The 14,703-nt window shown below is 32.9% G+C and overlaps 2 protein-coding genes across 8 annotated transcripts; one reads left to right on the plus strand and one right to left on the minus strand.

The window, feature by feature from the left end:
* Positions 1 to 2,357: 2,357 nt before the first annotated feature.
* On the plus strand, positions 2,358 to 8,429 carry LOC112513600 (transcription initiation factor TFIID subunit 13). Of its 7 annotated transcripts, none has more exons than XM_025119912.1 (7): positions 2,391 to 2,497; positions 3,287 to 3,426; positions 4,871 to 4,999; positions 5,097 to 5,134; positions 6,440 to 6,499; positions 7,148 to 7,222; positions 8,084 to 8,360. In XM_025119912.1, exons 3-7 carry the CDS (start codon positions 4,897 to 4,899, stop codon positions 8,192 to 8,194), a joined length of 387 nt encoding a protein of 128 aa, XP_024975680.1. In that variant the 5' UTR covers positions 2,391 to 2,497; positions 3,287 to 3,426; positions 4,871 to 4,896; the 3' UTR covers positions 8,195 to 8,360. The 7 variants fall into 7 exon arrangements, with proteins under 7 accessions (XP_024975677.1, XP_024975682.1, XP_024975680.1 ...); XM_025119913.1 differs by having other exon boundaries at positions 2,410 to 2,497; positions 4,843 to 4,999; XM_025119915.1 differs by having other exon boundaries at positions 2,410 to 2,497; positions 4,874 to 4,999.
* Positions 8,430 to 10,705: 2,276 nt separating this feature from the next.
* Positions 10,706 to 11,671, minus strand: LOC112513639 (NDR1/HIN1-like protein 6). Its single transcript, XM_025119966.1, has one exon. It carries the CDS (start codon positions 11,669 to 11,671, stop codon positions 10,904 to 10,906), a length of 768 nt encoding a protein of 255 aa, XP_024975734.1. The 3' UTR covers positions 10,706 to 10,903.
* Positions 11,672 to 14,703: the final 3,032 nt, after the last annotated feature.

Raw genomic sequence — 14,703 nt, forward strand, 5'->3', positions numbered from 1 at the left:
CTACTTCATATTAATATAATTTGGTTTAAGGATTATGAACAGGTTCACTTTGACATGTGACTGAGGTCTGTCTTTGGATGAACTACTTCATATTAGTGAGCAGGAGGATATAAGGGTGGAACATCATGTAAAAGGGATTATTGGGAGGATATAAGGTGGGACGATATCGGCATAGCCTAACTCTTATCATGATAACTATTAGAGTTACAACAGATTGGAGTTCTCACTTCTTGGTGATTTGAGGATTTAGAGATGTTGTCTTTAGTAGAAATGATGGTAATGATGTGATGGGTATTGGAGATCATATAATTCGTGACTGTTGAGAAATGCTTTGGGTAAAAGCATTGATTATGAGGAAACAGAGGAGCTCTGGTTGTACCTTGCAAGGACCAGAGGGGCTCTGATTGACCCTCATAATAGAACCAGAGGATGTTGGTTATTTATGAAAAATCTTTTATGAATTTATGAGTTTGGAAAATAAGCTTTATATCTTTGAAAAGCAAGCTTAGTGCTTTAAATCTTTGTTTTTAAATGTTATTTCAAAAGATTCTTTATACTTAGTCTTTTTGTGAAAAACAGACCAGAGAAGCTCTGGTTAAGCGTTGAACCAGAGGGGCTCTGGTTGGTCATGTGTTTTGAACCAGAAGTTCTGGTTAGTTCAACCAGAGGCTCTGGTCGAACATGAACTATTTATAAGTACTCGTTTTATGAAAAAAGCTATCTTATTGATTGAAGGTTTAACTAGAGATCATTTTTATAAGTGAGAAGTTTTGGTTAGTACAACCAGAGGCTCTGGTCGTGAAACCAGAAGCTCTGGAAGAGAGACCAGAGAGGCTCTGGTCTTAGATTTTGAAATATATTCTAAGTTTGGTTGGTTCAACCAGAGGCTCTGGTCATGAAGACCAGAAGCTCTGGAAAAGAGACCAGAGGGGCTCTGGTCCGAAATGTTGAAATATTTTCTAAGTATGGTTTAGAACCAGAGGCTCTGGTCGTGAAGACCAGAAGCTCTGGAAGAGAGACCAGAGGGGCTCTGGTCCTGGTTGTCGAAATATTTTCTAAGTGTTGTTTGAAACCAGAAGYCCGATGGACCGAAGCAGTATGTTTTTAATTTTGCTTCATATGTTGAATGATTTGAAATAAACGTTTTGGTGATCTTCACCCTACATTACATAGAAGGGAACCTCACTAGACATTCATGTCTAACCCTCATTTTTTGTGTTTTCAAATTATGTGTGCAGGTAATGATTATAAGGAAAAGAGTGTTATGTGAATTACTTCTTTATATGCTTAGTCGTTTTGGAAGCATAGATGTTAGGATGCAAGAGCATGTACTTTTGGAATTTTTGGGCTGTGTATTTTATATTATAGAATCTTGTATCAAGGACCTATGTGGGGAAAACATGTATTCTATATATGAAATATGTATTATATGCAATGTGTGGATTTGGGGTGTTACAATTTAATTATGTTTATCTGTAATTAGTTACACGAATTCAGACATGGAGCTTTAATAAGTTGTACTTACGCACAATCTACTTGTAATCTTGAGTTTTAAATAATATGCATTAATAAACAGTACTTTATGCATAAAAAGTAGTTTTTAAGAATTTTTGTCAAATGCTTTATAATATAGTATAGATTTTTTTATAATTTAATTTAAGTTTAATAATGAAATAATTTATTTTTGGTTTAATAATATAACATTTTATAAAGATAATAATTAAGTATTCTGTTAGAACTCAATGTTTATCCTAATTATATTTTAAATTTTTTATATTTAAAATGAGATGTTTATCMTGTATTTGATTGTGTTTATCTGCAGTTAGTTACACGAATTCAGATATGAGATGAAATCGGATAGGGATGAAATAATTTAGGGATGAACGAGTTTAAGAGTTTTAAGAGTTTTAGCCAAATGTTTTATAAGATAGTATATATAATAATATAATTAAGTAAAAAAGTATTCAATATTGGACTCATTTCGAAGGTATTAACGAAACGATTATAATGGTGTAACTTGTTAAAATAAAAATATATTTTTTAAACATGTTTTATTTGATATATGTTTATGTATATTAATTTGATAAATGTTTAAAATGGAATATTTAAAAGTAAATGACGTAAAGTAAATTAATTAACTAATTGTAAGGTTATAAAATATAAATTTAAAATTATAATTTTAAAAATAAAGGTATAAAATGCAAATTTAAAATTATAATTTTAAAAAAATGGATTGTGAAAAGATGAGTGTTTGTATGGAAAAGGATGATGAAAAAGTGATATAAAAGATATGCAGGTCATTTAATATTTAAAAACTTTAACTTTTTGTTAAATTTGCTTTAACAGTACACATATATGACGGTTCACCAACCCTCCCGCCTCTCAAATCACCTCTCTGGCCACCGGCCAACGCACCATCCTGAAACAGCGGCAACCACCGTCTCTCCGCTTCTCACAGTTTCCCCTTCTCGGCCTATCCTAATCTATAATCTTACAGGTTAGGGCTTCGATTTTCTGTTTGGAATCTGATGATAACTTCAGATATATATTTGAATTACTCGAGCTATGTTAAATCTAGGGTTCCTTCTGTTGATGATTTCTGCTAAATCTTGTAATATGTCCCTGTCGACCTTTCTTTGTTGAAATGGACCATGCTAAATTATCTGTTTAGTCTTGTAATCTGCTAATCCGCTTCTGAACCAATGGAATAAGTAGAGAAGTCCGTTAAGTAGGGAGCCATATGAGTCATTAAGAGCATCTCCAATCAACCGGCAATTTTAGGAATTTGCCGTTTGTGACCTCTCCAATCGACCGGCAAATGAATTTAGGTTTTGCCGGATCCCTTATTTGAACGGCAAATATGCCGTGGGTTTTTGAACGGCAAAACCAGTGGGACCCATTAATTTGTATTAAAAACTATTTTTCATTTAATAATTTAGGGGTTGATTGGGTTATTTTTATGAAGGATCTATAAATTTGGTGTTTTTTTCAGAGTATGATTGTAGTTGAGTTTTTTTTTAGTGTTTATGAACCCATCATATTTGATGTTTTTGGTGTTTTTTTGGTGATAAGGTTGGAGTTGCCCTAAGACCGTAATTGTAAATGTTTAAGGTTACTTATGCCTTACCAAAGTCTTGTTCATCTGCCATATAACTCTGGTCTATCATTTTCCTCTTTCTTAGTCTCCGTCCTTTACTCATGTTACGATTGCATATTGAATATCTTTTTCGAGGTTTTCTAAATATAAAACCATTAATGTGTACTTATTCATAACATTTCTAATTAGAGGTGGATACAAGCGTAACGAAATCATAATAGAAAAAAAAAACATGAGAAATGTCTAGAGAAGACGTCTATGCCCTGTGAAGAAACGATCAATTTAGTTGGGAAAGATCATCAATTGAAGCGCTCCCTCAAGCTATTTTGGTAAGTTCCGGTTCAATGCTTGCAGATTACTTTATTAGTACCAATTTTTTCACGGACCAATGGTGTTTGTGTGTGTTCTTGCAGATTAGGGTTTTGTATGGTGTAGAACATGATGATTTGATTACTTTCGGTTTGCAACTTTATCAGTTTGATTTTTGGAAGAAAAAAAAACAAATACACAACTAAACTTGCTTCTTAGAATAGGATAAAATAACCTTTTGTTCCCAAAATAGGGAGTAAATTTTTTTATTTCAAAGAGGATAGAGAGAGGCGAGATATCATGGACTTAGGAGCTACCAACAAGGCAAATAGTTGCAGTGCTCTTGTTTTTTTTCCAGTGCATAATGCTCTATTTATTATCACTATTGGTTGGACAACAAACTTGAATACTTGATGGGTCAAAGTTGTTCTTGAATCTGAATCTTCAATATTAGTTCTTTAATCTTTAGGCTGCCATTTAGTATTTTTTTAATGCTGGTTATTGGTGACTTGGTTCTTAATTCTTTAGGATGCAATTTAGGCTTTAGCAAGTACTTGGAATCATGGAATGGAGTCTTGTTAGAATCAGGTTTGGAGTGTTCGAATGACCTGTTTCATTTTGTATCAAAAGGGGAATTGCTGAAAACATAAGTTTGGAGAAAATTGTGCAAGACTTCAAAGTTGCAAAAGATCGATGAGTTCCTCTTTGGTCAATGATGCTTGAAGATTTAACATTTTTTGTCCTGTTCTAGAGTTTTTATGATGGGTACCATATACTATGTAGTTCATCAATCATCTAGTTCCATAGGCTTGATGAATATGTAATATCACCTGTTCATTGGTCTGCCAATGACGTTCTTAGCGAATACTAACTATAATAAAGTGATTGATATGTTTGCTTCAATATAAAGCATGAAGACTTTGTTTTAGGTGGTGTATTTTTTATGTTCTGTTATACAGGGTTTTGGTTTATGTCCCCCTTTTGTATCATTTTTGTTATATTTACTTAAAATCGACGCGGGGATGGACAGCCTAGCTTGACTAGGTTCCAAACCCCTTCAAATAGTTTATTTTGTTTTTTATATACATAGATTAGGGGCATTGTTATGACTTTTCGCCGAGGGCATCCAAAACTTCAGGACCGGCCCTGGAAGACGACCAACTATGGTCTCAATGTCATATCTTCATTGTACTCTCAATGCATGCAAACATAGGAAAGAACTCGCTTTTCACATGCATATTGGCCAATAGGTCTGACATGTCACTTGCCAGCTGTGCAAGTACTTTACAGGTATACAAACCAAAAAAGGGGTTTGTTGGTTTGCTTTGAAGTTTCAATTCCGACATGCTCTTTGACATTTCAAACCATTTTTTGAAGATATTCTGATTTTAAATTTATTTTCTATGTCGCTTGACTAAAAACTCTCATTTTTTCAGTTTGGCTTTACTCTATTTCCTTTTGCAGAAGACTATACAGAAGTCAAAGATAAGATGAATAACGCATCAGTAGGACCTTCATCCAAGGTGAGAGTTGGTTCATCCCAGCCATCAGAAACCTCATTCAAGCGCAAGCGAGGGGTTTTTCAGAAAGATTGTGAGTGAACTTTTCTTTCTCACTGGAAGTTCTATCTTCCATTTTCTATATGTAACCTTAACTTTGTGTTTTGTTTGTCTGTTGTTGGATGGAACAGTGCAGCATATGATGTATGGTTTCGGAGATGATCCTAATGTAAGCACCAACTTCCATTGTCATAATTTTTTGTACATGCTTTCATTTAGTAGCTAGTACCAATGTACCATTTGGTTCCCTTGATGAAAAAGGACTTGTTTTCTTACACAAGTTATTTGTTCAAGAATTCAGTTAGTCCTGGCTAACTACAAGTATTGACTTTTTGCAGACTTAGTAATAGTGTAATATTATAAAAAAAATCTGATGTATAGAAGATGATAAAATTTAACAACCAATGTTTTTAAACAACAAAGATGACATGCTTTACAAATATAGGTATTGGCATCTTGTATAAAAAAATTCTGATATATAGAAGATGATAAAATTTAACTACCAATGTTTTTAAACAACAAAGATGACATGCTTTACAAATATAGGTATTGGCATCTTGTTATCCAAGTGATATTAAATCTTCAATACATTTCTCTGCATATGTTCGACTGAAGGGGAAATAACTCTTATGGGCACAGTGTTAGTGAACTTGTTTGCAAGGGCTCTGAGTTTGCACAGAGGTTTCTTTTAATGGTGTTAGAATGTCAAGCATATTCGTGAAGTGATTTGAGATGGCTAATGTTTGTACAATTAAAAATGTGTTTGTAAAGAATTTGTATGTTAGTGGTGAAATTATAAGCCGACAAATTCACTTCACTTCAACTTTGGGTCTTTCGTCGAAGTCACTAAAACAGATATTGTAGTCTGCTTATTGTAACATTATCGATAGCAGAGAACTTCAATTGGCTTGCTGGCTGTTCATAATCAGGGTTCAACTGTTAACACTGTATTTAAGACTCCCAATGTGCAATTAGCCTTTGGAAGTCACATTAAAACTATGTGGGTGAGACAGCTCTTACTCAAGTACAGACATCGAAGATCAAACTTTTAATAGAAAACAAAGTCTTATGTATGGTTCTATAGTTCAGGCATGCATCAATGTTATGGCATGGCTGAAGTCCTTGGGGTTTAGAAGTTGATAAATTACATAGAAAGTAGAACTCATTGCAGTTCATAACATAACCTGTATACATGGTTCATTTGTACTAGGAAGATGGCACATGAATAATTGTTTGCACATAGAAAGTAGAAGCCCATTTGCCCATCACAATCATTGCTGAACGGAAACTAGTGCTTCCTGTCACACACCACTCAAATAATTAGCGAATTGTTCCTTCTTTTGGCTTTTTAATTTTCTGCCATGTAACACTATATGGATTGAAGAATTCACATCGTTTGAACTTTGAGGCAACACTTGTTATGTTTTCAGTTGAAAAATTAGTTTTGACTGTACTTTCTTTTCTGTCTTTCCAGCCATTACCAGAGACTGTTGCACTTGTGGAGGACATTGTCGTGGAGTATGTGACAGACATGGTAACAGCTCATTAGATTTTTGTTCTGTTGTTCACATGTTAAGTAGTTTGATGTGAGAATGCCCCTCTAAAGTTCTAACAAGTGGGTGAAGATATGCAATCGGTTCTCTGGAAAACATTTTTGATAATATCTATGGTTAAAGGTGGCAAATGGCCAGGTCATATTGGAAAGGATCAAAATGGGTCATGGGGGCTAAATGGGTGCTATTGAAGAATGGGCAAAAATGGGTCATGGGTCAAATGCATTGGGTTGCCGTTGGACTGTCGCAACGATTTTTTTTCTTTATTTTTTTCCATACATATTTTATTTTATTGCAAAAGGGGTTTTGACACAGACAAAAAAAAACATAAAAAAGCACATAGGTAAGTTTGTGATAATAAAATAATACGTACGTTGTCTTGTAGGTAGGGCACCCAAACTATGACTAGCCTGATCCATGGTAAAGATATTTTAATTATCGATCCATTTGACCCTTTAGTCAATTTTGTTCAACCTAATACATCCTAAACTTTCAAGAAGTTATGGCTTGTTTTATTTTCATTGGTTCTATTTTTTATTTTTCCCACCTCTAGCTGTGGCAGTTGTCTCCAATGGTGTGTTTCATTGTTGTCCGGACGTAGTTGAAGTTGTATATGTGTGTAATTGTAGGTGCATAAAGCTCAAGATATTGCATCAAAGAGGGGAAAGCTTTTGACCGAGGATTTCTTGTTCTTGATTCGGAAGGTACTCTCTTTCCTTTGGCACAGATGCCATTTGTCTTGGTGTTGTTTTCCTGCCACACATCTAGATCTGAAACTGAATTTTACCCCTCAAAAGCATCATATCCTGGAAAAAAAATCATGGTCTACATATGTAGTAATTTCTGTTTTACCCATAAACTGTCTTTCTTCCTGATAATCCCAGCAAACATGGTTTAATGCCTGTCCTATAAATGAGTTCCAATGGCAATCCTCTTGCACCGTATTCTCAAATCCTTTTTTTAAAAGGAAAACAAAAGGGAGGGAAAAGAGGGGGGGGGGGGGGACAAAAATTCCATGTGTTCTGTAAAGTTCTTAGGATGGGAAATTTCATTTATGTTTTCCTCCCAAAACTTTCCTCCTAAATGTGTGAAGGAAAGAAATTTTGGAAAGGAGTTTGTGATCTGTTATGACAAAAATAACCTCATACAATAATGTCATATATTTGTTACATAAAGGGTATATTTGTGAAAATGGCATCTTCCATTTCCATTTTCTCTTGCTCAAAAACATGAAAAATTCTTTCCTTCCCATTCCTTTGCTTTCCATTCCTTTCAGGAACACAAATAAAAACTTAATTACCTTTCCTTTCCTTTCCTTTCTTCCTGAATTCGAGAACACAGTGTTGATGTTTCCTGTTTGGAGGTAATTGGATTATTTGTCAAGTGGGATTGTTAACCACAAAAGCCATAAGAGATCTTCAGACAGTCTGAATAAACTATACCTTTCTAGACTGCTCCGACATACTCGAAAACATATCAACTACAATCCGTTACTTGTACAAAACAGCTTTTGGTTAAGCTTGTTGGATCATGTAACTAATTTTTGCATTAAAACGTCTTAATAGGACTTGCCAAAGCTAAACCGATGTACAGAATTGCTGTCGATGAATGAAGAACTAAAACAAGCCAGGAAAGCTTTTGATGTGGATGAGGATAAGCTGGCACAAGCAGAGTAATGAACCATGACTCTCATTTTTACTTATGTCCTGTCCAGCCTTGGCAAGTAACTACTGTCTGTGCACTCTTTACTTATATGTCCTGAGGATTGTAGTTGTAGTGTGAAAATCAACCCACAAGTTTACTATATTTGAATTGGAAAATGAATTGCAATATTTTAACAAATTGTGATTTATTTTTGTAGGATATATTCGGTTATTTTTGAAATTAAATTCCTTCCATTTATCCCTTAAATTTGGTTCTAATTGCATTTATTGCTTAAATTCAGTCATTTTTGGAATTATATTTCTTTTCGTTCGTCTATGAAATTTGGTGGTTTTAGCAAAGTCTATAGGTGAAACTTCAAAGTGAATGAAATAATTAAGGAAGTTTAAACAAAGATCATAGGTGAAACAAACCCATAGTTGTTAGAAACGTGCCTAGGCTCTAAGGGGGCTCAAGGTCTTGGGTTTTTTTGAAGTTGAGGCTAGGCGTATTCACGAGGCTCACTAAGCCTTGCCCCTTGGTGGGATGTGTGTTGTGGGCCTAAACTTCTTAAAAAGACTCTCTCTCTATAAATACTCATACCTTAAAACTTCTCCTTTTTAGCTCACGCTTTAAACTTTCTCCATTATGCCTCCATCGAAGTACTGCTGGTTGTTGTATTGGAGTACTTTGCACAAGCCCAATTTTTTTTTTAAATTAAATTTTTATAAATTATATATTGAGTTTTCCGAGATTTCTACAAGATTTTTTACTAAAAAAAGTTTTTTTTGTAAGTTTTTCAAGTTCTTTTCTAAGTTTTTTCTAAGTGTTTTAATACTAAATTTAAAAATCGTAACTATAAAAACATGTAAAACATTTTTGTGTAAAAAAGATTTCAAAAAATACTTAAAGTGTATTTGAATGACTCAATTAGCGACTTTAAAATGTATTTTAATAAGATATTGTTGAAAGAAAAAGAAAATCTTCAAACACGATTTTTTATTTGTTAAAAGTTGATATTTAGAAAATAAAAAAATTGAAACTGATTTGGGCCGGCTCGAGACCAGGAACGGGTGACGGTTACCATGGGACCGGTTACAAAAGGAACATCTCAAATCAAGACCTTTCCGAACCCTGCTCGGGATCGGTTTTTGACCATCTATAGTTTGTACTAATCAGATAGTTAACAAAAGAAAGCGAGTCTCTCTCTCTCTCTCTCTCTCTCTTTATCTATCTACCTATATATATATATATATATGTATGTATGTAGAGTTTGTTTCAAATACAAACTGTTGTTTTTGTACAACCAATGCAACATAATAAACGGAGATATTTATGTAAATGATAAGAGTTCATTTATTATGATTTGAATATTTATGGAAGATAAATATGGTTTATTAATTATGATCAATACTTTATATTAGGAAACAATCAAAACTTCTATGAAATCATATATTAATCAAATGAAATGGACGGTTGAGATTGAGTTTTATTGATTACACAAATGTCATGAGTTGTATAATAACCAACTTCTATGTATGTGTATATATATATATATATATATATATATATATATATATATATATATATATATATATATATAAAATTGCAATGTGACTATGGACACGCTCAATGAAATGGTGTGTGGGGACTTGACTAGGTTGCTGCCAACGGCAGGCCGTAATCACATATGGGAAAAAAAGTTTGATATCTGAATTATTGGTAAAAGAAAAAAAAAAAAAAATATATATATATATATATATATATATGTAAATAATTGGTAAAAAGGTTGGGTAAGCAAATATGGATTAATATATGCATCTTAAAAATGAATTTTACGGGGTCGTTAATGATTCACATATGAACATTCTCTTTGCAATTTTTCAGCCTTCTCATTTGACCCTTCGTATCTCTCTATAGGGTTGGGTTCTTTAAAAGAATGAATTTTTTGGTAGGAAGTGTGAAAAAAACCCTTCATCCATCTGGACTTCACAAATCTTCATCTATATCCATTTGCCTATTTGTATCATCGACGTAAACATGATCGAAGGTGAATATGAAGGCACACGAATGTCTTGTGTTATTTTTTCACCATCCATTGACAATCAGTATTTTTTTAATCATTACAATTAAAAATCAACTCATTCAAAGACTTTAGGAATTTTTTTCTCCTCGCAAGAAAGGGTTGTTTGTGTATGATTCCATATATATTATATATTATATATATATATATATGTGTGTGTGTATATATGTATGTGTGTGTGTGAGAGAGAGAGAGAGAGAGAGAGAGAGACTTTATGCGTGTGTTTTATGTAGGAGTGGGTATTGAACCAATCCTGTTGACTGTAGTTACCAGCACCTTTACGTACACTTGATACCTTGAGATTGCTATTTCTTTTCTTTCTTTAAGGTATGCGTAGGAGTGGTTTAAGCTTACGACACCATGAATTGACTTTATTTTGGATCATCCCCTCAATAAACAATCATTTTACCCAGAATCTTACTGTTTTGATTACTGAATTTACTCTAATTTCCTATCAATTGTGCATTCACAACTCTGACATCCATGGAAATGGCTTAACTGAAAAACTGATCTTTATTATATATCTCAAATATGTATATGTATATATATGTGAATATAGAGAAGGGAGGAATAGGATCCTCCACTTTCTCTTCAATCTGGAACCAATAAATAGGTAGAATCAATACAAGAAAACAATAATAGGAATAAAAAATGGAAAGAATTATAGTTTAAACTTGAAGCTGCAGCTACTATCCCTGATCCTAATAACATTATCTGCAGACAAGGTATTCACGTTCACCCTGCACCTCACCAATGGCTTCCACTTTGGCAACTTCAACTTTCCCAGTTTAATCCTCACCGGAACTTTAGCTCGCAGAACCAGTGGCACTATTCCCGTCTGTTGCTGTGCCCCTAACGAACTCAATAGACCTGTAGCATCCTGAGTTTGTCCCGTCAGAGGGACGTTTAACACCGTTGTATTCCGGTGTCCCTGATAGAATTTCGGCCATGATCCTTCACACAGTTTTGTTCCCATGTAAATAACGGTCAACCGGGACCCGCCCTCGTAGGATATTCCGATCTTGGTGTTTGGATTTCTTGCTGTAATATTCACGTTAAACTGAGCGGATAAGCTGTTGTCATTGTTGAGGTTGAATTGGGTGATGGTCATGCCGTCAACCGAGTATTTTGGGATTTTTGGATCAAACCCAAAATACACGATTGCTGCTAAGATGCCGATAAGGAGGATGAGTACCACGAGCAGGCATAGTGTGCAACATAGGAACCGGCGGCAACAGTTTCGCTTTTTTGGTGGTTTGGAGTATTGGAGCGGGATTGTACGGTGGTACGGTGGTGGTGGCTCAGTCGGGGTGCCGTTTTCTGACCTGGATGAGCCTCTGGGCACCAGTGGTGCAGTGGGTTTCTGCTGTGACTCGAGGTCGGCCGCCGGTGCGATCGGGTCGGGGTGGATTCTCTGGTGATCTGCCATTGGAATGAAAAAATAATCTTGAACAAGTATATAAGTTTCAAGATTTGTTTGTTTGCCTGAAGAAGCAAGCAAAGTAGAACCCTTTTTTTGTTCTTGAAAGGAGGGAAAGCTTCTTATTATACAAGACTTGTAAAAAACAAAAGAGTAGGAAAAAGTCTCATGGAAGTAAGGTTTGCAAAAGTAGTCCCTGTACTATACACCACAGTACATGTTTAGTCCCTTGACTTTTAAGTTTTGCACTTTAGTCCAAAATTCCCAAATGAATCAACTCATTCAATCCAATCCAATCCAAGAAAATTTGTAGTAATTATTTATTCAGATAACAATAACGAAACCTCAAAATAATCTAGTACGCAACCAAAAGGATACTTTGCAAAAATGAGTGAAAGATTTGTTGTTTGCGAGTATAAAGACGTGTTCCAGAAAATGGCATCATGCCCTTTTTTACACGACTAGGAGATGCCAAATATGGAGGGTTGTCATGTTTTTCTATTATTGGTTTACTTTGGTAAAAACCGACACATATTCCAAGTGTTTTGTGTAACGTAACGGAGTTGATATCAGTTTTAGTACATTGGACCAAACATGGCAATGAGACATAATCGAAGGATGAGTATTGTAATATAGGAAAAATATGGTGATTGGAAGGTTCATTTATTTGACTTTGTATATGAAATTAGTTGGGCGGTCCCATTCTTTGTAGAATTTTACACACGGCTTCGGCACCAGTACTAATGTACAAGTCAGCAATACATAATGTACAAGTTAGTGATGCGTAGTATGAATATGTTTTGTTTTGGGTTAGCTACCTTTGAAGACTTTGTGATGTTTTCACGCATTTAATGTCAAATATCGACGCGTGGTTTTACTTTCTTTTCGTATCTAAAAACATCATCAACCTCTTACATATTTACTATTTTTTATATATATATATATATATATATATATATTAGTATTAAAGTAGCATTATAATTATTTAAAAAAAACATAAAATAGTTTAAATCAAAAATTAACTTTTATGATTATTTATTTATTTTAATGAATGAGATATTTATAGAAAAAATTTGTATTGAATTTATATAAGGAAAAAGTTCATAAAATTAAAAAACTGTTCTATTTTGAATTATTAAGTTTTTGAATTCTTTTTGATTGAATAAGTTATCAAACTTTTTTATGTTGAATGATAAAATCGTTGCATTCTTTTTGAATAATTAAATGATTGAGCTTTTTAGAAAATTGGCTACTTAAATTATTTTAACGTATTAAAACTACTTGTATTGTTGTAGAAAAGGAAGAATCAAAAGATTTTTTGGACCTGTCATTAAAGCCCTTTTTTTGATCATTTTTTTTATTTTTCTTTTTTGATTATATATATATATATATATTCCATTATATTGTTGTAAAAGAGAGATAATCGAAAAACAAAAAACAGATATAAAGAAGAAGACCTTTAGACGTAGTTGTTTGAATGCGTCAACATTTGTTGACTTGGATGAAATGGGTTATTAGGAACCAGTTTGACACAATTCTTTCTTCAACAATAATTACAATTCTCATCCACATGTTAATTATACTATAAATAATGTCATTTTAGAATAAGTGAAATATAATATAAATTGTTTTATGTTTTATTTATATATTTTTTTCTTTTTATGTTTTACTTATATTTCAAGTCTCAATATTTATGTTTGATTTTATAATTATATAATTACTAGAAAAAATAGTAATATTTAAATTAACTAGAAGGGTGCTCGTACAATGCAGCGAGATACATCTTGATTTTATTGTTTTCTTTTATTTTCTTTTTTGTCTCAGTCGATGTTATAATATGTTTTTATGTGGTTTTGAGAAAATGATAATATTTTTATTTTTGAATAAAATATAAATATGAAGATATCATAAAAGAATTGAAAAAAATATTGATATTAGTAACAAACTAACTATTTAAATTTTTTTTTTTTGTGTATTTCTTTAATTCATTTTTTTATTTTTTATTTAATAATATAATTTTCTATAAAGATAATAATTAAGTATTTTATTAGAAGTTAATGACTATCCTAATTAAGTTTTAGATTTTTTATATTTAAAATGAGATGTTTATCTTCTATTTGATTATGTTTATTTGCAGTTAGTTATACAAATTCAGATATGGAATAAGTTATACCTACGCAAAATTTAATTGTAATCTTGAATTTTAAGTAAAGTGCATCAATAAACAATACTTAATGCATAAAAAATGATTTTTAAGAGTTTTTGTCAAATGATTTATAATATAACTAGAAGAGTACTGACATGAAGGGATCGTTCGTGTTCTCCTAGTGGGCAGAATGTCTCCACAGTGGCGGTGCAAGTGCACGCCGACACTATGATCGCTTGCAAGTGTAACACTCCCATACACCACATTTGCATAGAACACATATTTCATTACATAGAAACATGAATTACATCAAAAGGTCCCACTAGTACAAAGATTATTATATGTACAAAGTTTACATATAAACTTTCCAAAACAAATCATGTACTACTACATGTAATATAACATGTATCTTCAAAAGCAGACAACAGATTAGGAAAATAATCACATTTTCCCTTTCCCTTTTACATCCCCGGACCCAGCTATTCCTACATTGCATAATTTAAAACAGAAAATGAGGGTTAGACCATACGGGTCTAGTGAGAAAATCTCTTCTTTGCAAATGCAGGGTGATGAACACCAAAATATGATAATGTAATTTTTGCTTAGAAATTAACTGCAATATAACAATTGATGCAGCTCACAATATTATGCAAAATAGAATATACCCAAGAACCTCAATAAAATATCTCTAAATAGAGATCCAACATTCCCAGTATCAAAACTTTTGAATTAAAAGACAATTCCTTTAACAGGAAAAATTTAAGGCAAAACTTGTCTGATATGACAAACCATTTTCCCCTTCTCAATAACATCTAAATTATTAMTTCTAAATAGGAATAATATCTTTAATTCATCAGGTCACAAAGAAATGATGACTCAAAGTTATTAAATCCAA

This window comes from Cynara cardunculus, assembly GCF_001531365.2.
Source record: "Cynara cardunculus var. scolymus isolate 2C chromosome LG 5, CcrdV1, whole genome shotgun sequence".
NCBI lineage: Eukaryota > Viridiplantae > Streptophyta > Magnoliopsida > Asterales > Asteraceae > Cynara > Cynara cardunculus.